The 23,292-nt window shown below is 38.6% G+C and overlaps 2 protein-coding genes across 7 annotated transcripts in view; one reads left to right on the forward strand and one right to left on the reverse strand.

Annotated features, from left to right (window-relative positions):
- The window catches only part of COL4A6 (collagen type IV alpha 6 chain), a 123,560-nt gene extending 107,799 nt beyond the window's left edge, over positions 1-15,761 (reverse strand). For 2 of the 4 annotated variants that reach the window (XR_001521306.3, XM_015626026.3), the window contains exons 1-2: positions 15,213-15,761; positions 15,088-15,136 (exon numbers count right to left, since the gene is read on the reverse strand). Coding sequence is in view for 3 of the 4 variants with exons in the window: in XM_015626026.3 (XP_015481512.1) it covers positions 15,088-15,136; positions 15,213-15,226 (63 nt within the window). In the remaining variant the exon portion in view is untranslated. The remainder of the gene's footprint in view (positions 1-15,087; positions 15,137-15,212) is intronic. The other 2 variants (XM_015626025.3, XM_015626024.3) reach the window with 1 other exon arrangement.
- A 124-nt stretch (positions 15,762-15,885) lies between these two features.
- The window catches only part of COL4A5 (collagen type IV alpha 5 chain), an 82,359-nt gene continuing 74,952 nt past the window's right edge, over positions 15,886-23,292 (forward strand). For all 3 annotated transcript variants that reach the window (XM_015626027.3, XM_015626029.3, XM_015626030.3), the window contains exon 1: positions 15,886-16,095. In XM_015626027.3, the coding sequence (XP_015481513.1) occupies positions 16,003-16,095 (93 nt within the window). In that variant the 5' untranslated portion in view covers positions 15,886-16,002. The remainder of the gene's footprint in view (positions 16,096-23,292) is intronic.

A 23,292-nucleotide genomic window follows, 5' to 3' on the forward strand; every position in this document is an offset into this window, starting at 1 on the left:
GGTTATTCTTGAGGGAGAGATCAAATATTGTTAAAATATCTTAGAGAAATACGTTTAGATGTATTTTCACTTTTTTATGACAATAGTGACCATAACCCTTGCCTTGACATAAAGGAATGTGTCTATCTCACAGGACAGTTGCAACCTTTTGCACCTATCTCAAAAATCCCAATCTCAGCACAACTGTGCTGTCATAAGAAGCTTAACCAGAAACATAAGTGATAGAACAGACAGGGCTGAGAATTAGCAGGAAGTATTGCTATCTCAGATCATCCTGAGCTTTCAGGGGCTCTAATGACTTAGACCTTCTTTCAGATGAGATAAAAACCCGAAGTCCTAGCATCTGGTGGCCATTAGGAAGGTAGAGATATTTGAGTTATTAGACATTGAATCCTGGTCAAATTCCAAGACAAATAGAAAATTCAGCCTTCCTAAAAAATCCCTTACTGTTTCAGAGAAAATCACATATTCTTCTAGCCACCCAAAGGTGTACGTTTATTGGTATGCTGCAAAACAAACCACTAATACTGCAGGAATACACTGCAGTCCACAATGACGAAGCACCTGTTTCATCAGTTTTATTTGTTGTCTGATAACAGCTATATTAGGTCTTGTCACTACCATAACTACCCTGAACCCCCATTCTCCAGTGATGAAATATGGACAGGCTGCACACGCTGCAGTGGGACCTACAGAAACAGTTTACATGTATTAAATCCTTCAAAGGTGCTGGAGTATCAAGGAAAGAATAGGTACCCAGCTGTGCTGTGTCCCATCCTTCTGTAGGTCTCTCATGTACACCCACATGCCAATTTACAGCAGGGTGCGCACTATGAAAAATGCTCTTCGTGTCAGAGGTGAGCACTGACATTCCTTATGTCAGTCAGTCATCTGACCTTCGTGCTCACAAAATTACCCCTCTTACCATCCTCCTTTGGTCATAAAAGGACTCAGATTATTAGTAGTTATTCTCCAAGTCATGCCTCAGTTAAATGGGTAAATTAGCTTCAAAACTAGATTGGCTAAATAGCCTCTTCTCCTTTAACCTTATTCTAAAGATAAAAAGTGTCAGTGAGAGATACTGAATAACTAATCTGGATATGATGTCACATTTACCCTGAAAACTCTTTCCACCTGCTGTCACTGTTCTTTGAGATTCCCAGGAGGTCAAAATTAAGCAATTGCTGTATATAAACATACACCCACATGGATTTTCACTTGAATCAAGTATAATAGCTTTGGATACTCTAATGTTAGTCTGACCCAAGGATTACAACCCTGATTAATTTCTCTGTTTGTAAGAGGAGTGTGCAATGTTCTCAGACTGAAAAACGAGATGTCTTTTCTGGCTGGGGCAAACTCCCCATTGGTAAATGAAATAATTTGATGTTTTCTAGAAGACTAATGTTTCTGTTGGTGAAAGGAAGAGAATTATCCTTTTGGATTGCTAATCATTGACTCAAAAGATTTATGATCTGAGCTATCACATCAACAATCAGCTTAACAATAAAATCCTGTTGCAGAAAGGTTCCTTTTTTATGGTCCCTATTTACATAGCAGCAGCATAAAGCACAGCTGTGCTCTGAGCTCACCATCCTGCCACAATACTGAGAAAGAACAGTTTTGGGAGCAATGACAATTGTTTCCAAGACTTTCCACAGCCAGATAATTACTAACACCTTCCTACTGCAGTATCTGATTTTAAATTAAAATCAGTCTTGAAGCTCCACTTTTGTACCCATGAACAACACTTAGTTCAGGTATTCTCTAGGTTTTTAGAGATGAAGAAGCTGCCATCCTTAACTAGAATAAATATCAGAGGAAGCTGTGTGTACACAGTTTCTTAAACAGCAGCAGCACAATTCTACAGTTGGTGTGATGAGACTGCCCCTTGCTGAGCAATATCTTCCCAGGATTTCTTTAGGTTTCACATGTATCTGGCAGGTTGCAAACCTTTTGAAGTAGGGATTGTATTTCAACTCTGATTTTTCATGTATGAGAGCACACTAGGGTCAGATGTGGTGACCTGAGTTCACAAGTGAGAGCATTACAAACCTAGATAAACATGAGAGAAAGTTCACAGCTTCACAAAGTTGTGAGTTTCAGAGAAAAAAAGTATTCTGTGTGCATATGGAGATACTTAAATCTCACAGATTTTTAATAAAGCTGATATAAGTACTATCTGAAGAGTATTTTTGAGAAGTAAAATCTGAGTACGACTGCATGCTCTGGACTTCTGGTAAGTGCTAGACTTCCTTCTTCTAACCACAAGAGAAACAGTTCACAGCTATCTATACTCCCACATTAATCACACAGACAAACCTGCTTTGACAGGCACAAAGCCTACACTTGCAGTGGGAGAAATAGTATCAGAGCTAAAAATTCAGCTCTGAACTAATCCAAACATTAGGAACCTCACCTCCTCCCCAAGAAAGACAAGCAACAACTTCACACTGCAGAGCTGTGGTTGTACATTCTACACCCCGACACCCCACAGACTCCTTTGTGGTATGAATAATAATAATAAGGGCAAAAGGTTATTTTCCAGCAAATTTTGTAACTTAAATTCTATAGAAAACCAAACAAAAGGTTACATGAGTGTTCCTCTATCTAGGAGCAGTGAGCTCAAAAGAAAAGACTTCATTTCAGATTTTGCCAAGGTGTCCTAACAATAGCAGCTTATATACCACAGGTACTCTGCAAAAATGGCTAAATTAATTAATATCAAGTTTCAGCCAAATGTATGGCCTGAGAAAGGTTTCAAATTAATTTTTTCACTAAATTGATTTCAGCTAAGACCTTTGCTAAAAAAAGTAACTGAAAGAAAGAACATACTTTATTTGATTACTTCTAAAGTACACAGGCTTGAAGAGTGGTGCAAATGGGAAATAAAGAATGAATTAAGATGTTACCCAATTTATTTAGTTGGATAAGTTATCTTGTCCTAAGACATAAGTTGGTATTTAACCCCCCTACAGAAATATTCCCTGCCTCACACTGAAGCAAACATCTTGTGCTTGGAAAAGTTTGCAACAGATCATACATTAAACTGCCAAAAGGGATGCTGCAGAGGCTTGCTGAGGACTCATCAGTACCAGCTGCCCTCCATCCTCCCTACACACATGCACTCCCACACGCAGGCCAGGCACAGCCTCCTGCTAGGAAATGGAAACAGCAAACAAGATTCCTGGCACCTGGCAGCAGGCTAGTCTGCTGGCGTTTCTCGCTCCATTTAACAGCTTTTCTCCTCCCACTCCAGCTCATCCAAAGACACAGCAATTAAAAACAATATTTAGAAAAGGTTCAATCAATTACTGTATTTTAAAAACTGAACTTTGTTCTGAACACTTAACTGTGTCCAGTGTGCATCAAACATGACATAACCAAAACAGCAGATCCTGCAAGTCAGAAAGTATGATTTATATTTTTCTTTCCTGCTGTCCAACTCTGACCTTCCTAAGCAGATCTTCATCCAGCTTGTCATATATCCTAACTCAAACAGGTCCAGGTGCCAATTACTTCCTACAAAGATGCAGGAAACCACACAGCTGAAAGGTCTGAGATAATCAAGTCTCAGGAAAAACATCTCCTGATTTCCTCTTGATTTCCTCAACAGTGCTTAAGTCAAACATCCAGATGTTACATACAGGCAAGCACCTGACCTAAAAGCTGTGGAGGAAACCCTGATACTTTAAACACAATTTTGTTTTGTCCTAGCTTCCTCAAATAAGCTTTAGGGAGAGAAACCAATATTTTATTTTATGTAATAAAAAAATAGCATGTGCTACTGTTAAAACAATAGCTTTCTAAAGCTAGTAGAGTTAAGACACTAAATCTTTGGTGCTTTTAAACACAACCCTCTTGTACTACTTCAAGGAAAAAATGTGATATCACCTGAATCCCTGTGCAAAATACTATATTATTTTATGCTTTTATTTACATTATGCCTTTATAATTTGAACAAAATAAAGTAACACTAACTTTGTTCTGTTTCTTTACACAGATGCTATCTGTTTGGTACAGTCTAATTTACTGAGTAATACTAATTTCTAGCCAGACTCATGGCACCTGAGCGGAATAAATGTAAAGAAAAGAACAAGATTTAGGCAAAGTCTTCAGTTTTGTGAAATAAAACTGAAATTCAAATCTGTAATCAGATCAGTCTTTACAAAATACATATTTTGTATGTTATTGTCATAATTCTCTATTCATACATATTAGAAGAGCTAGTGGATTAGTTATGAAAATCAAGGCAGAAAAATACTTGCATCACCTTAGGAACTTGAGGAAAACACAAACAAGCACTCATTCAACTCCCCACTAAATTTGTTTTAGAATTACCAACAGTTATCTGCCTGGAGGCATACCTTTACCTCCAAGAGCATCTCCCTCCAGCAAAATACCTTGAAAGAAAGTTAAAACACATGCAATTTTTGAGAAGCAGGCATACAAACCACTGGGAACAGTATAATTATTATACAGATAGATAGAAATATGGTCGGGAGCATTTAAGAAAGATACACAAAGCCATTCATCAAGCTATATTGATAAGAGAATCTAGGATTCTTTATACCACAACTAAGTCCTCATGTTTTATCTATAAAAGACTAGCTTCCTCCCCTAATCATAAAATATCTGATAGAAGTCAATATCCTGCTACAGTTTCTTGATAGCATCACACAGGAATTAAGATAAGACCAATGAGCTTGGTCTTATCAAGAACAGAGGCTGCTACAGTGGTTATAAACTGAGCGAGCATAGTAAACTTCACAACTCTGTCAAGTAATTGAATGAATTGTGATAGTTTCATCTTACAGAGATAATCTGGTTCCAAAGAGAATTTGAATTCCTTTCTCATCGTAGTTCTACGATGAACTTAATAGAAGCAGCTCAGAGCTTCTGTGCAACTTTTTCAAGGTATTTTGTGCTACTTTGATACAGTGTGAGGTAACATCTAAACAATCAGGTTTAAGATGCCAATAATATTCCATATATAAGGAAAATCAGGATTACTCATGCCAGATACTAAATAAAATTCCAAAAGAAAGTGAGGCCCCCAGTGACACTATGTAACACGCAGACCAAAGTCTCAATGTCCTGAATTGAACACAGTAGCCAGTGCATCTGACAGCAGTGTAAGTCTTTACCTTTCTCACAATTGCATCCACAGCTTTTAAGATTCAAACGAAACACTTCTACTGCCTATCTAGAAAAGTATCCAGCCTTTGAAAATTAAAGAAAACTCTGGTTTTCGCTTTTTAAAACAAAACCATACAGATAAGGAAGTGTTGTAAATCTGAGATCTGTGAGCTGCTGGGTTGCAGAAAGGCCCCTCTAAACAAGTATGTTGTGGAGCTAGTCTGTACCTGTGTCTCACTGCACATTCCTCTGACAAAGGAATTTAGGCCTGAAACCTGGTACCCCTCTGCCCTGCTCTGAGTGAGTTCATAATACTAGAACAAAGAGGAGGGAAGTAACTTTCTCACTGAAATTTCTTTAATGGAAATTATAAGAACACATCTTGATGAAACAGATGCTGGAAGTATTTTGCCTGGTTATTCACAAAGAACACTTATTATTATATATAGAAAACATAGAACTAATTAAGGAAAATTTATCTCTGGTAAATTCAATGTTATCATACAATCCAAATAAAATCTGTAGCCAATATCACTGCACAAAGATGCCTGGGCTCACAGTCTTCTGTGCAGAGAAAACTGTAAAACAATCATTCCAAATGTGGATAGTAACTTAGTAAAAAATAAAAACTTCAACTGAACAACCAAAAAAACCCTTAAAGTTGCCTTTTCATAGCCTTTATTTACTTCTATCCAAAATACTTGGTAAACACTTTGGTTTGTGATTCGTAAAGTATCCTTGAACAGAGTTGAAAATTTATAGTAGCACTGGAGATCCAATATAAATACTAAGTAACTCTACTCTTACTACTGACAGACTAGTTAAAATTCACTAGCTGGATTTTAATCCTTGCCCCTTCTCTCTGAAAGATGTGCAGAACTTGGCTGGATAGCACAAACCTGAAAGATAAAAATCAACCAGATTCTTTGGAAACTTCACAATCTCATGCTTGCCCATAGAAGAAAATGCAACTGAAAGGAGAGTCTTCAAGTAGCCATAATTACTTTTTACAGTTCTGTGCCTTATTGGCTAGAGGAGCTTTCAAGATCTCCAAAGGCAGATGGTACAAGTCCCCTCATTTCAAGAGGAGCCTTAGGGCATACAAAGCACATGGTGCAACAGTTCAAAGAAGCAAAACTCGATGCATGACTTAAGGCAAAGCTTTCTTCACACATCCAGGACAGTAATACCAGTACTCAACCTGGCCCAGTCCAAGGACATCTGAAAAGCTCTCAGGGGTGAAAGACAACACAGACAGGCAATCAGTGATTATGAACTTGAAAGCAAAAACTGCAACTTGTTTGTTTGTATTATATGAGGAAACAGTGTAAAATGAATTAAATAAATGAACCCTAGAGAAGGGTCAAAACAGATAAAATGTTGCTCTAACTACAACAGGCATGTTCATTTCAGAATTCAACCTATCCTGCAGCTCTTCACAATGGGGGGTCTCCAAACACATTTTACGTTCAATAGAAAACATGCTCTACCACATTAAAAGACATTCTGACCCAGTCCCCTGTTCATATAATCTCAGAAGGGCAGTCTTTGCAAAATAGGTGATTTTACAAAGACATAGTATGGGAATCCCTCAGCTCCCTGAGACTCCTGCTGAAGGCTCCCAACACTCCACATGCCCCAGGGCCAATACATTCACATGGAAATTGCTCCACTATGAGATAGTTAAATCACAGTTTGGAGCTCACTCTATCTAGGCAGATTTTGGTTTAATCCTAACAAGATTATACATTTACAGAGATTAAGGTTGTTAAAAGTACCACAGAGCAAACCATATAATCACTACATTGAAGAGATCATTAACTGTTCTGTTTATGGTCACCAACTCATTTAACTTTAAAACCTCTGTGGTATTCAAAGAAAATTTCTGTATCTATTTGTGGTAAAAGTAGGCTAAGGATCTGACATTTACTTTATTAACAAGAACACATATGTTACAGGAGTGGTTTGAAAGCTTCTTCTTTTCATCACCATATTAACATATTTTCTCTACATTTTTCTTACATCTTACACCTTTCCAAGTCCCAGCAAAAAGCCAAGCATCATATGTAGAAAGAGATTTCACAGGCTGTTTCCAGCTTAAGCCAAAATTACTTTATTAAACCAAAACGACTTTATTAAGCCAAAACACACTGATCTTCCTTTGCAAAAATTATCACAAAATTTACAAGAAGAGATAGCTGTTTAAAAATTGTGTTTCTGATGGAAACAGATAGAAAACTTTTGCTAAATAGCAAGCAACATGTTTGCGTCACACCTACTTCCCTAGTAGAGCAAAAAGCATATGCATTCCAAAAGTACCCCAGAAACAATCCACCTTTTTTTTGCCACCCAGGGCTTACTAGAAATACCTCAGTCATCCCATGAGACCAAGACTCAGCACAGTTCTATCATTTCTGGCAATAAAGGCTCAGCATTTTCTATGCAAAATGCTGTATACACTCTGCAGTGTAATACAGGACCTGCCAACCTTACCTTCAAGCCAAATCTACACTTCATATATTTTGCACTTCATGAAGAGGGCATTTACAAGAGATACATTGATTTTACAGATAATGTTCCAGCTTTTCAACCCCTCACACACACTTTGATAAGTCTAAAACTTCACAAAGAAGGTTAATCCTGAAAGCCTAAAGGCTCCTTTAATGGAAAAGTCTGAAGACTACTATAAATTCTTAATTTCCCAAGCTTGCTTTTTGCTCCAGAAGGTTGTGTTCTTCCAGCTGAGTCACACCCTGCTTTTTAGATAGCTTTAACCATCAAAGTGTAATACAATGATTCACCTTCCTATTGTTTTGATGTGTTTCCATTACAGTAGTATCAATAATTCCAAGTTGCTTTTAAAAATTTTTAAAAAAATATATATTTTACAGAGCAAGTGGTATTTGCACAATACTTCACAGCAAATGTTTCTATTTAACTTTGTTACAGTAATGATATGCATTTCTAAAGAAACTACTTGCCAGCTTACAAATTCTAAATAGACTTTAATTTAAAGTATTAATAGCTTTGTCACTTCTTTTACAATTTTATAGTTTTTTGAAGAAACATTTTGATTTAAGAATTCTTTTAAGGACTAAACATTACTTCATGTTCACAGAGAGATATCTTACTGCTTGTGAAGGCATGACCTTAATAAAAAAATAATAACTTCAATGATTCAAACAAATGGATAAAAAATGTGAGAAATTAATTTGAAAACACTCTAATACAACGTGAACAATTTTAAAAAGTAATTTTAAAAAGTTGGGAAAAGACAACTGACTTGTCACTATTTAGAGCTCTAAAGTGATGCTGCTAGCAAAAAAATAGAGTTGGTGACACTTAATTTGTGGAGATTTGAAAGAAGCATAGGAGCATTCATAAGTCCATTCCCCGTCTAACTGCACTTTCATTTTCCTCTCCTCTGATTTTTAGGTGAAAACCAATCTCTCCAAACAGTGCTAGAAATTAATTCAGGCAGTTGGCTTTTGGCTTACTCTGCACAAAAACTTTATCCTAATCTCTAGAAAGCTGCAGGTTTTGATCTGAAAATAAATACACTAGAGAAACAGTTAGTGTTGCTACCTTGTTTCCAACATTTATCCTTCACTGCAAATCAAAAAATTGCAAATAAGCAAAACTGAAGAAAATTAAATATTAGTTTCATATCTTACAGAAACTTTGATGTATTGTCTTTTCTAGCTAGTTCCCAATTAGTCCAGCCACAACACCTAGATGATGAGTAGATTTGACCTGTGTTATGCATCACACTGGGGTCTTGGCAAATGCTTGTGTCAAGCATGGAATTGTTTCTACACTAAAGGGGAAAGCAGTGAGCAAATCTCTTAAAGAGATTTCTGCAACAGAGATTCCTGGGTAACACGCACTGACATGTCCTCACTGATGCTGGGAGTGAGGCATCAGAGAAAGCACTGCAGGATTAACAGCAGTGATACTGGCAGCCTCCCTGGCTATTAAAGCACAAAGAAGAGACAGAAAGGCAGAGGAGCTTATAAGCACGTTGAAGCAAGGTCTGGAGGCTGTATAAAGTGCAGTAGATTCCAGCCAAATAGGAGAAAATAGAGCAGTGAATGAATAAGGCAAACTCAGAATACAGTAGCTATTGACATCTCAGTGGACTGAAGCAAATCAGACCAACTTGGCTCACAGAGTTGATTGTCAGTGTTAAGGGAACCAAGTGAGCAGAGACTGTAAAATGGATGGTGCTGGTTTAGTGGCCCCAAGAGGTTGACACAACCAAAGCTAATCAAAATTCTGCAGAAACAACAAGAAGGGAAGAACAGACCAGAGGTATGTCTACAGCTTTGGATCCATTTGGATATGAGAAGCATCAGAAGGCCAGCAAAGTCGCCTCTGACCAGCAAGAACTGTTAAAAATTGTGGCAAAGAAGCCAAACAAGAAGCAGATCTATGGAACAGTTCCTTTGACTTGGTATTTGTTTCCTCTTTGTGTTTCTTCAGACCTGAGAAAAGAGGAAACCATTCTGAAAAGATGAATTTGATTATAACTAGTAGATTATTGTCAACAACTTTTTAAAGTGGAAAGTTAAACACAGCTCCTGGAAACTGCAGCAATACAACTTCCATATAAATTACACCATCAGAGAAGGGGAAGTCATGCAGGCTGAACTGCAGGAAGTCTGTGCAAAAAGCACAGGAACAAATTATTTGCTTTTCCCATATATTTTCAGATTCTTTGCCTACATCTCTAAATTTCCTTTTTTGCAGGGTAAAGGTAACAAGAACTGAATGATTCCACTCTAAATGCTCTTTCTGTTCAGACATCTAAGTGGAAAGCAGTATGTAAAGCTCTGTCAGGGTTTATTGCTTTTCCAGGAGAGAGCCTTTTTTGGTTATATGGGTATCTAGAAAAAAAAAAAAAACAGACACAAAAAAACAAAACAAAGCCCCAACCACCTAAAGAAATTAAATTCATAATGTCAATGCCTGATCTCCCTTCCCACTGATCTTCCTCCAATAATATTCAACACTTCAGTCACTATCAAGACTGCATTTTGCAGGTACCCTCTAACAAGCAATTCAGCCTCCTAATCCCTTTTGAAACACAGACTGAGCTTGCTAGAACAATCCCTTCCACAACTAATTGAAAAGCTTTCATTTTATTTTTTTTCCACAATAATAGTCCTTATTTTGAGATTTGATTTTCAGAGAGCTTGAAAACAATCAACAAATGAAAGCTCAAAAAAATTCTTATTTTTAGTTCTCAGTCATCAAAACATTTAAGCTGAGATACAGGCATTACCAAACCCTACTCATGAAGGGATTCTCTACATCAAAGATGGATAAAGAGGGAGAAGCCCCAGCATTAAATGCTCTGCCTCCTTTAGGGACATCAGCATAACAATAGCAGTTCTTAAGTCAAGGTAACACAGCGGCTGGTGCCAATGATTGTCCACAAGAGGAAATAAAATGCTTCTTCAGATCAAACAGTGCCTCTCACACCTATACGAAAAGCAGCCACAGCTTTAAACAGATAATGATATCACAAAAGCTTTTCAGAATACAATCACATGCATAACTTTATTTCATAGCTGCTGTAACCTGACACAGTATCTGAGCACCAAATAAAATGCCAGTTGCTCAATTGTCTTCAGCACACAGAAAATATTCAGCAAATAAGCAATTATTTGTTCAAATGGGAAAGTATACTCAGATTTAAATGAAAACTTCCCCTAAAATGCAATGTCTTAGCAAGAGCTGCAAAATTAGCACTGTCATCAATAATCAGTTTCTTTTTTTAGTAATTCTCCTTATTTTACTACAGAACCAGAGTAGAATTCTTATTATTTTACCATAGACTTATTGTTACTCAAACTTGACCTTTGCAGAAGGACCATCCTCAATGCAGAATGTGAATCTTCATCAAGTGTCTCCACAGCCATGCATTCCTACAGATTAGAAGCTGCCTTATCTGGTAAACAAATCCTGACATTTATAAGATTAGGTTGGTATTTTATATTATTTCTTGAATTCTGTAGACTCCTTCTTTACTGTAGATACTAGTTTTTTCCCAATAAAGCTTATGGCTACATAAATATACATTGTAAAAGTCAAGATAGAGAAGGGTTTCATACTTATAAGCACTAATTAAAATGGCAATGGAAAGGTCAAAACTTTATAAATACCTCTTAATGGATAACATCATATTGGCAGAAACTGAATTGGAAAGAGTTACAGTAAGAGCTGCAACTCTGGTTTTAAATATCCACAATTAAACAGCTAATTTCTCCCCTATGTCAGGGACTCTGGAAAAAAGTTTATGTTTGGCCATTGAAAACAGGGAGTTGAGTTCAATTAAGCTGGTCCAGTACATATTAAAGGAAAAGACACTATGAAGCATTCGTATCACAGATATAAAATAGAAAACAAACAGAAAACCTAGGATATATTAATGCATAGATAAATAAGATCACTTGGGCTAGCTTGACATAATCTAGAAGAGTTTCTCAAAATTGGTTACTCAGAATAGAGCAGACTTCCCAGAACTGGTTTTAGCACACAATTTTTGTTCACCTTACTTGGCTACTGAAGTTGTTCTGCTGAACAAGATATCAAGTGCTAGGAACAGTGGCTCTAGTTAAACTGCACAAAACAACAAAAAACCCCACTCAGATTTGAAAGATTTGCAATAGTACGTGAAGTCTACTTATAGAAAAAACGTTACCAAACTCCATCTGAAAGCTCAGTTGAGCTCAGTTGTTCCAACAGAACGTGTGTGACAATAAGTCCTCAAAGTGCTAAAAGTAGTTATTTAGGCATCAAAACTAGGATGTATTCCAGGTGTGCTCAACTAGCTCAACAACAACAGAAAATAAATGAGGAGATACCATCTCACCTGTATGCTAGGTGTGCTCTCGAGGGGGCACAGAATGACAGCACAGGACTAAAACGCAGCTCAGCTGAGAGCTTTGTGAAGGGGCATGAATCTCAAATTTCATTACAAAGAGGCTGTCTCTTGGTTTGGTGATCATTTTCAGCACATGCTCCACCTCACATTTATGACACCCCAGAAACATCAGCAAAACTCTGATTATTCTTTTAAAAGTCCCTCTCCTAAAAACTCTACATTGTAGTCTGCAAAAGCCTCAGGGGAGGATAGTGATTAGCCAAGGCAAATCCCTGCCTCCTTGCACTGTTCCAATATTTTCTGTTATCTCCCCTACCTTTGGACAGACTTTAGTGACATGTCTTAGTGCAGTGAACATCTCGAAGATAGCACTACATTGTTGTTTTGTGTTTGCACAGAATCTTGCACTGATGGTCCTGGTTCATTATTAATGAAATTATTATAAATTATAAATTAAAATTATTGCTTATAAAAAATTGAAACCATGAAAGAAGCATAGGTTCTGGAGGACTCCAGGCTGAAAGCTGTTAGGGGTAAACTCTTAGGTCACTCTCAGCAATTGGTCTGCAGGGTAACAATATCTCTGCCAAGTAACCCCATGTGTAACAGCAAGTTATTCATGTTTCCAACATTTACTTCAGGAAAACAGGGATCATGTTACAAGACTAATTTTGCACTGCCATTCAAAATAGATCATAATTTATACCCAAGAAAAATAATTATTAATGAGATCTTAATTCAGATACACATTAAAATCTTATTCTTACCAAAAGGGAGATGACTACACCTGATAACTGAGACCTCTGAATCAAAGCCAGCTTTCATACAAGATGTTGGCCTGATGTGCCAGCCACTGCATATATTAGTCATGTCCACAGCACCATTTCTAAAGAGTGCTCAAGAACTTGGAACAACACTTCTTTTACAACAGGTAAGTTTTTGAAATGAGATTATTTAAAAGAAAAAAATATGAACAAAGTTATAAATTACACCATCTTCAGCAATAAGTTGACTGTCTGTGAATAGTCTTCTAGAAGTTGTTACTCCTTAACCTAAAGTTTTAACCTCATTTTATTGACATTATACTTCACTATGCTCCAGCACATCAAATTATACACCAAAGATGTATTGAGAAATGTTTCAGAGATCCTAGTTTTCCTAAAAAAGATCTATTTAGTGCAAGTTCAATCACCAGTACTTTTTCTTAACAGCTTTCTTCATGCTGGAAGGTGTTAGAATTTGTTTTTAAATCAGTGATACCAGAAAGTCAATTATTAACCTATTGCTGTATCTGAAGTTGACAAAAATATAGTTTTACTCTTTCCTGCTGGGTATGTTTGACAGCATTTTAATAGAAATCATTAAATCCATTACTTGGTTAGACATATAAAGCACAAAGTATTTTATGGACCTATTTCTGATTCTTCATATTTTTAGACTGATTACTCAGCAACTAAGATTTTCATTGTTTTCTAACCCAGAAGAAAACTCTAAGGAGGACTTAGAAATATCAGGTAGATATTAATTATTGTGATCTACTTAATCAACAAGAATCCCTTTATGGGCAGTGAAAGATGTTAAAGAACTAACAGAAATCTGACTGCTTAAGAGATGTTTTCCAACAGGTATGGAGCAAAATTGAAGCAAACAATTGAAAATCTGCTGTTAGCTATATCCGCATCAATCAACAATAATTTCACTCCCGTATCACATAAATTTAAATAAATGATTGCAAAATGTGGCACATTTGATTCAAAACAATTTCAACATTTGCCTTTGAAGTACTTGCCTTATAAAAGTAATTTTTACCTAGATTACACTGCAGTAAGAACTCTTAGTAGAATAGTTCTTGGTTTTATTGAATAAAACTCTCTAATCTTTTAATCTTTGAGAAGATTAGTGCTTGTAACTACCACCTGATCAGGATGATGAAATTCTACTAGTGCAATTGTTTATGATAAATGCAAAACATTATCAAGCCTTTCCTATTTATAAAAAGTATAAACCCCTCTGTTACTAAGGCCTTTTCAAAAGATTTTTTTCTCAGTTGCACAGAAATGTTATAGATCCTTAAAATTTTAATCAAAAGAGTAGCAAAAGCAGTAAAAAAATTGGCTAATGAGTCAAGAACCTATGTTTCAACTGGTTTTGTTAGAAATCTGTCTGAAGTTGAATCAAAACAAGCATACTTAAAACATATTATACTAACATTAATTCAATATTGTATTTACACTATAAAATCCACATCACAAACATTACTGCCCAATCTTAATTTACACTACAATATAACAAAGAAGTGCTTTTTGAACTGCTCACTGTACATCAGTTGGACACTTAATTCACTAGTTAAGTAGGCTAACAATTTAAGCTGCAGAAAATCTATTGCAACACCAAAAAAGAAGAAAATTATGAACATTTAAAAAACCTGTAGTCCCCTACTACTCTGATTAAACATTAATTTGGAACAGCAAGAGAAAATTCATTTACGACTTTATGTCATAAAGTTGTCAGATAGATCATAAAGTCATTGTTTCTCTATACCAACTTAGAATTTAAAACATATTTACTTATCCATAGTCATGAACCTTGATATAACACTTAAAAGCTTCATCCTTTAATTTCTCACATCTCTTTTACTTAGTTATGACGTGTTTTGGATTGGATCCCTTGTGAACAAGAGCCTACCAACAGAGTCCGCTTTTAAAGCAAGGTTTGAGGAGATGCTAAAAAAGATCTAAAGGTAGTCAGTTGCAAAGAGAGATAGTGATCACTCAATCAGACACTAAAAGCTGTTACATTGCACACAGACGGTCTTCCACGCAGTGTACTTTTCAGAAGCTAGTCAAAGTAGAGCAGAAGAAAAGGCACAAAGGAATTCCGGAGCAGAGGTGTACAGCAATTAAAAAAAAATTAAAATAAATAATTAAATCTGTGCATCTTTTAGAGGGGCGCGGGGATACGTCTTTTTCTGGCCGAAGGATGCCCAAACTCCGACAGGTTTGACCAGGCACGCTCACCTCCAGCGAGCACTGTTGAGGCCGGGATCTGCACATACTTACCGCACTCGCCAGCTCCGCGCCCAGCCAGAGGAGCAGCAGCACCAGCGCCCTGCGGAGGCAAAGGTACAGAGTCACAGCGGGGATGCGAGAAGTGCGGGGAGGGGAGGGCTGCGCTTGGCACTCACCCTGTGCGCCCCATGGCCCGGGCAGCCCGCGGGGACCAGCGCAGTCGGGTACACGCCGCTGCGCCCGCCAGAGGAAGAGGAGGGCCTGCCGTCACTCGGGGCGGGTAGGGCACGGTGCGACCGCTTCGCGTGCTCCTTCCACCGGCACGACGGAGCACCGAGGGCTCCGAGCCCCGGGATAGTGGCCGGGCGGGAACTGCTGGCGCTGCCCCTTCGGGGTTGGTCACTGCTCGCTTTCCCCGGCACCGCAGCCCAGGCACTCACAGCATGCCCAGGCAGAAAGTCTGCAGTCCCCACAGCGGCATCGCACCTGAGCGAGACTGGATAAAACGAGACTGAACCGGGCGAGCTCCGCGCCCGCCGCCCACCCCTCCATCAGGGCAACCCGGCACTGGCAACAACTTTCCTTCCACCCATCCACTCCGGCGACTTCCGCTGAAGAAAATAGTCCGGGGTCCAGTTGCCCGCCCGGTGGAGGTACGGGGCGGGGAGAGACAGCGCCCGCTCTTCGAGCAGGCAAAACCGCGGCGCCCGAGGGAAGGCGGGGCGGGGCGGATTGTATCCTCCTTGCAAATGGGAGGTAGCAGCGCTGTGCCCTACATCGCCCGCCCCCGGAGCGGAGGAATACTGTAGTCCCGGGAGGACTTGAGCCAGGAGAAGCGGGGGAGTGCGGCAGAGGGGTGGGCGCTGGTGTCGGGGTGGCTGGTGGGAGCCGCCTGCAGGGAGCCGCACTGCTCCTGCGGGCTATGTCCGCGCTGCAGGGCCGGCCCTGAGCTCCTAAGCTGGCAGGATGGAGCCGCGGCAGCGGAGCTGTAGCTTGGCTGCTGGCTGCCTAATGCTGCTGCTGGGATGCTGGGGGCCGCAGGAGGAGGCGGCGGCGGCGGTGAGTGTGGGGCGCCCTTCTTACTCTCCTTGGGCGCCGCGGTTCCTGCTTGGCGCGTCCGTGGTGTGGAGCCTTGGCGGGAGCTTTGGAGCCCCTCTGGGACTGGCGTGGCTGTAGGTGGAATTCCCCTGACAGGAGCCCCGCGGCTCCTTGGGTGGGCGGGGGTCGGTGATGAGGCTGGGCCGCGGGAGGGTCTCTCCGGCTGCCCCCTGATGTTAGGACTCCTGGGCCGCTCTTCCTGGGTAGAGCCCCGCGCAGCTGCCCCGTCGGATCAAACGGGACCGTCCCCCGCGGGACCCGCGAGCCGTCCGCACGTCTGGGCTCGCCGGTGGCTCAGGGGAGGGAAGGAGTGTGAGGCAGGGGAAAGCCCGGGTGAGCTTAGTGTGGGCTCTGAACCCGCTGTTCCTCCAGGACAAAGGAGAAAGATCCACCACCACCCCCCGCCTTTTCCCCCCAAAAGAACTCAGTGAAGATGTGTCTGAGCTCTTGCCGCTGAGCCGTCACCTGTAGTCGTAACACCTGGATGTGGCAGGGAGATGGAGCCATGTGGGCATGGTTTGTCGGATGACTGTGCCTCACACTGGGACTTGATTTTCTCAAGGGTTGCATTTCTGCTTTCTTAAAACTCAAGTGGAGCGGAGGTGGTAAATGTGTGCAGTTTAGTAGAGAGCGCACGGTAGGCAGCGTGGAGGAGACTTTGGGTTTCTGTCTTTGGAAAAGAGATGCTATCCCGGCTTCCCTGGAGTGGCAGGGCCTTGGAACTGAGAGGTGATCTCTAGCTTCCGGTTTCAGGCTATTTGACTAAGACCTCTAGCTGTTAACAAGTGGTGAAATGATCTAAAAAGGCTTCATTAATTTCAGATTTTACGATCCCTGTATTTTCTTAACTATTTTTTAAGTTTACTTGGAAAAAAAAAAATCTGTATTTCTGTTGTTTAGGACTCCTTTCTAGTTGAAAAGTCATAAAATGTTATGGTAATAGGTGCAGAATATAATTCTGCTTCTCCCCCCCGCTTTCAGTTCTGTAATTGGTGCTGAAAATCTTATTTGTCTTGAACTCTCCTTTGAAGTGCATTTCTGTACAGTGAAACTTTGTAAACCTTTCATTTGCCCTCTGAAAAAGCAAAGACCAGCCATAATATACTCCTTCCTCTTCCACTCCTCCTTACTGTGCCCAGGTGGGAACCCAAGTGTAAGTGAAACTGGAGTGCCAGCAGTGCTTACTGATGCAGAGACCTGCTGCAACAGCACATTGTCTGTGACACTGGTTCTGGTACTCTGTTCAGTAAGGCCTTACCCCAGCCTTCCTGCCATAACCCCTACCCCAAAAAAGGACCCAGGCAGTCCCACCTACAGGACTTCATTCTTTTAGCAGGTAGGGGTCAAAGATAGGGAGATTTGTGTGCATAAATGTGGTCCTTCTCTTGCTCCAGGAAAGTGTCCAAGCAGAGTTCTGTGTGTATCATTACTGTGAATCTGTGGGGTCTGAGAAAGGGTCTGTGGTGACCCTGTAGGCAGTTCCCTGTCTTGGAAGAAATGAAGAAAGGACAAAACCAGCGGTAAAATTTCTGGTTCTTAACATCACCTTGTGCTTCAGCTTCTCTTTTAGGATTTGCAATGAGGTAAGATTAACTGAAGACCTAAGGGCTAAGTGGGGGTGGGGAAAAGAAAGAGATGCCTCTGTTCCAATCTACATAAATCCCAGTGGTCTTTTGTAATATGTTTTTTCTAATGGTTTCTCGATACTTGGTGTTCTGATGTTTTTGAATTTTTTGTGATAACACTAAATGTTGCTGATCCTTATTAATGAGAATCAACAATTTATTCTTCCCATTATTCAACCCATTAAAGGGCTGACTAAATCTACCAATATGTGTGATACACACAGTCTCTTCTGTGAATTTTGTTTTGGGACTCTGTCAGAATCATCCCCCCAAAAGGGGAAAATTTGGTCAAATGACTTCAAGTCATTCTGGTGCCCTTATTCAAATAATACTTGAAATTGTTATTCAACATCATAAGTCAGATTTCCAATAAAAAAAAAAGTATCTTCTTTGCTCCAGATTATTGTAATAGTGTGTATTGCTATGTGATCACTTACCAAGTGACAGAATGTAGTTGAGACACTGATGAGTGTGCCCATCACAGAGAAATCCCCATGACTTATTTAAAAAATCTAAACCAATGTTTCATACTCAAGTAGGGATGGATTTAATTGTTCAGATTTTATTGCTGGGTTTCACAGCCCGTAGTCTAAACTTGTTGAGTAGGTATATGGATAAGGCTACACACCCTTGCGCAGACTCATAGTTGATGTAGAGTGAAGTGTGTTACTACTGATGAACAGTGTAGAAGTAACTCAGAGTTTGAAAATGGTTTTACTTTAGAATGGGAGAATGAATGAGATAGAAGATGGTTTCATAAATTAATGAAGTTAGGATATTTTAAAAAGTGCTTATTTGTATGCTTTCAGCAGAGGTTATGAGAGCTTATTCCAATGGACAATTTCAATCATTGTTTAAGTGCCTTGCTATTTTTAATATAAATCTACATACACGTATATAAGCCAATCTTTTATAAGCAGAATTTTTTCCTCTCCTGGCAGGTTTTCACTTACACTGTTATAGAACAGTGATTGCAAGCTGTGAATGGGAAATCTGTTTAATTAAAGAACATGGATGTACTAGATTCTTCAGTTGTGCTATGAAACTCACTAGAAGTTAGTGACTGACTGTTGGTTTATAATAGAAAAATTTCCTGTATAGCTAAGGCCTAGATTTTTAAAATGTAAATAGACTTTGTCAGCCCAAAAGTTAGTAAAAATTGAGTAGTGTTTGCAATATCTTTTTTTTTTTTTTTTCCTTCCATTATAATTCCAGTTTGACTTAAAGTATAGGGTTGAAAACAGTTGTTCAAGTATAGAAAGGCAGGCTGGCAAGATGGATATAATTTGTATTTAAGGAAGTAATGTATTATTTATGAAAGTTCTCTAAGTTTAGTTGAGATTTCTTTTTTTTTTTTCATTTCAGAGGGTACCATATGTATAAATACATGGTACCATGGATTCAGAAGATATTTAATCCTGACATTCTGTAGATGTGTCTTGATTAGTCATGCACAAGAATTGGTTTCGTAACATCAAGGCTCAAAGCCTCCTGCTTACAACTTGTCATTTGTCATGTGTTTTGGTTTTGACTTTTCATGGCTTTTAGTTGAAGATAGTAAAAGTTATATCTCAAGTTGTATTCTAGATGTACTAAAATACTAACAAATCCAAGGAATCCTGAATGAAGCAGAATATAAGAGCAATTTAGATCACAAGAGAATCTTTTACAAAATATTTATGTTTTTTTTTTTTGTTTTTTCCACATGATGGAAATAGTGATATTTCAGTGGAACTTCCTAGGCTTTTGTTTTCCTGGTCATGAATGAATAATCTATATACTGGAAGCAATCATTGCTTACCTTTCTTAAAGTAGAAAGGGAAATTTTCCTAGGACAAAGTTAGTTAATGTATTTAACAGCAAATGTAAATTTATGTAGTGATTTTTTTTTTTTTTTTTATTATGAATAAACAGTGATGCTTACTATAATGCAATTAGCTGTTGCTGGGTTTACTAGAACATGTTCAAAATTCTCTATATTGCAAAATTACTGAAATCTTTAAGGGCATCCCAGCAAATCTAATGTGCATATTTTCAGTCTGAGGCAAAGTACAAGGAAGAATGTGTTTTGCATATGCAGTGAAGATGCATTGTGCATTTTTACCTTCCATTCACTGATATAAAAAAGCTTCCTTTTCCAGTTTTATCAGTTGCACAAACTCTCCACTAGTCACCCCAAAAATAAATACCCAGGCAATACTCACGTATATTTTCTAGGAATGGTATTGCACAAGTGCACTGTATAGAAAGCAGCCTCTCCCAATGGTGATAATACCAGACAAAATTGCTTTGAATTAAGACACTGCTTGCTTGTCTGCTTCATAAGGTTGTGTGGACTCAGTAACATTTACTGGAGTCCTTTGAAGTTCCTGCTCAATGCAGTGTTTGGCAATCTGGTGTTGACTGCAGACTTTTTAGTGCTATAGCGATCTATTCTCAAGAGTACCTGAAATAAAACTTGTTCAAAAGATAGAGTGCTGATACAGTTTTAAGGATCACTAAGCAGCATTCTCTACCCTCCTGTGAAATGTTTGCAATGCAGTTAAACCTTATTTAATATTATTGGTACAGGGCAGTGTCTGAAAAAAAGGCAATGTGATGAGTATCCTGGGTATGTAATGGCTAAGTGCGTGAAGAAAAAGCTTCAGTGTAACATGAAACTGTCATCAGAATAAACATAGCTGAGATGAAGAAAAAAGGGGTCTGTTTATAAAAAGAAATCTATAGCTTATTTAAAAGAAATTGCTTTGCAATTGATTCTTTCTTGCAGAGCTTAAGTCTTTCTTGGACAACTTGTTGTGAGGAGCTGCAAGAAGCAAAGACTGTGGGATGTGATCTTAATTTTAAGAGATGAATGAAGGGCAATTAGATAATTGCAAAGCTGTATTACAAGTTTTACTCTGTAGCTTAAGCCTGTTAATCCTTTACTCACTCTTCTTCCAGAAGGTATGATGCTGAAACTAATGTATTAGTAGACATACCTTTAGTCTGCTTCAAAAAGACTGAAATTGTGTGATTCCTAGTCATGAAGCCTCTCTTTTTCCATGTTTTGAGTAGGAGACTGGACTAAATAACCCCAAGGCTCCTTCCAGCCTGAATTATCCTAAGTCTAAAATTATGTGCAAATACAGTTGTGCTCCTAGTTGTACCTTCTGTTAAGACAATTTTCATATCCAGTAATGAAAATTTAATCATAATTCATTAAGCTAAATTGCAGATTGGAAGGTATCAGATTAAATTTTCTGGTTTTTTTTCATTTAGTTTCAGAAATCTTCTCTTAAGTTGTCAGCACATAGCATTCAGAATTTTCATTTTGTATTCCACTTTTGTGGAGGTATCTTATAAAGTGTGTGTTTGTATCTATATTATTATGTTAGAGTGGAACAGAAAAGAAATTGTAGTGGCAATATAGACAATATTTAGGAGTTTTGGTTTGGGATTTTTTTTTTTTTTTTACTTGAGGTGTGTTTGGAGCTAGAAAGAAAGGCACTTTAAAGCTATGGATTTCAGCTCACTTGAAGGCTCTTCGTTATTGCAGCTCTGTTGTTGGATTTCTTTGTCCCTTCCCTTTGGAGGGCAAGGGAAATAGTTTAGTCTCTCATCTGTATTTTGTTTCTTCTACCTAATCTCTACAGAGAATTCAAATGTCAGACTTGAATTTCAATCTCTTCTCTCTCCTAGCACTGTAAAAGGCATCTGTGTGCAACACACTTTGCTGTTTTACTTTTGGTTCTAGTTTATTATCTACAGAATTGATTCCTTTTATTGAGGTATAGCTAGTTGTGCAGAACTGTCCTACTCTTGTCTAACATGACTCCAGTGCATATTAGTTAAGCTTTGCTGCTGCGGCTCTGCTGAAATCCTGCTTTTCCCTCCTCTTTCTCAAGATAAGCTGAGGCTTATTCACTTCCCTGCCTGAACACAGCTTAGTAAGTGTTTTTGCCAGTGTCGGTATCTGCCTGGATTTTCTGCTGAAATGCATTAAACATGTTGGAACATGTTTAATAACATGTTTAAACATGTTTGTTCTAGGATTGGCTTTAGTTTTTAGCAAGGTGAATCTTAATTTTAAGCCACACCCTTAATGTGTGAAAGATGCTGTACTGCTTCCTAGAGAATTTAGATGCTTTTAGAAACCAGACTTGCACAACCTTTGGTTGCTGTTGAGGTCTATGGGTGTGGTAGACACCACTTCTCCAGGAGGAGCAGTGAACATGGAGGAAATGCTTGGTTACTTTTTATGCGCTTCACTGGTATGAAACCAAGACTTTCATGTCTTGGCATCTCTTTTTCTACTGTGGTACTGAGGTATTTGGAGATTTAGTTCCGATAAATAAGATCACTTAATTGGTAGGAGAAATCGAGGTTTGGCAGGTCCATTTGGTGCTGTTTACTGCACAGACTCACCTGAGAGCCATGGCAAATAACCAGAGGTGTAGTGGAATGGCTTCATTTTAGAGATTCAGAGCCATTCATGAGAAAAATAAAGCTTCACAGAGACTCTTCAACTCAGCTTGTTTTAGGAACTACTACTATAAGTGGCAGCAGTTACAATATCTTAGTGCTTTTGTATAGAAAATGAAACAGAACTATGCAGATCTTCCTTTCTAGCTTATTTTTCAGTTTGATGCTCCTTTTATAGGGTTACTGGGTTGGACAAAAATATAAAACTTTATTATCCAAAGTATAACATTTTGGCTTTATCTGCAACTGTAGTGCTAAAGTGTAGTAACCTACAACATTTGTACTGATGGAAATTGTACTGAGCCTTGTAATACTGATGAGTTTTGAACACTGTTTCATGTCATTAGCTAGATGTTTGGAATAATAAGTTACCAATGAGTGCTGTGATTTTTTTGCTTGCCTGCAGTGCTGTAGGCTGGCAGTCTTTTTTCTCTATTATCCACTTATTCATGCTTTTCTTATAGTAGGAGTTTTCTACTTTTCTGTATTAATCTAGAAAGACATGACTGATGAGTCTTAGTTTGTATGAAGTAGCAACTTAATTTGTATTATAGTATAAGCAGCATGATGCAGAACTTGTGACTTGGAATCCAGGACTCCTTAAAAGTTGTTAGGGAAATAAGGAGTAATTATATATACAGAAATTGCCTGCATTTCTCCAGTACTCTGCAAATGTCAAAAGTCTATAGTATATTCAGAATAATTAGTTTTATTTCTATCTATTCTGGTTCCTATCCACTCCAACTCCTGCATTCTGTGTGAAAATATAAGCATTTGTTATTAACTAAAGTTGCCACATTTAGGCAACCATTAATTCCACAGTTATAGTTGATTTTTTGTGATTCACCATGTTAGCAATGAAGGCTTGTCTTCCCTCATTAGGAGAGTCTTTATTTCAGGAGTTGTAAGTATATTTGTATCTAGCATGGGTCTGTGTCAAATACAGCATTGGTTCTTCAAAAGCAAACCTTTCTCTTTATGCACTTAAATCCTTCAGGAATGTGATAGAAGGGAAGAAAATGACCACCATGAACTGCATTCTTTCTATACCTTGAGTTAAAGTAGCAAT

Source organism: Parus major, chromosome 4A (assembly GCF_001522545.3).
Source record: "Parus major isolate Abel chromosome 4A, Parus_major1.1, whole genome shotgun sequence".
Lineage (NCBI taxonomy): Eukaryota > Metazoa > Chordata > Aves > Passeriformes > Paridae > Parus > Parus major.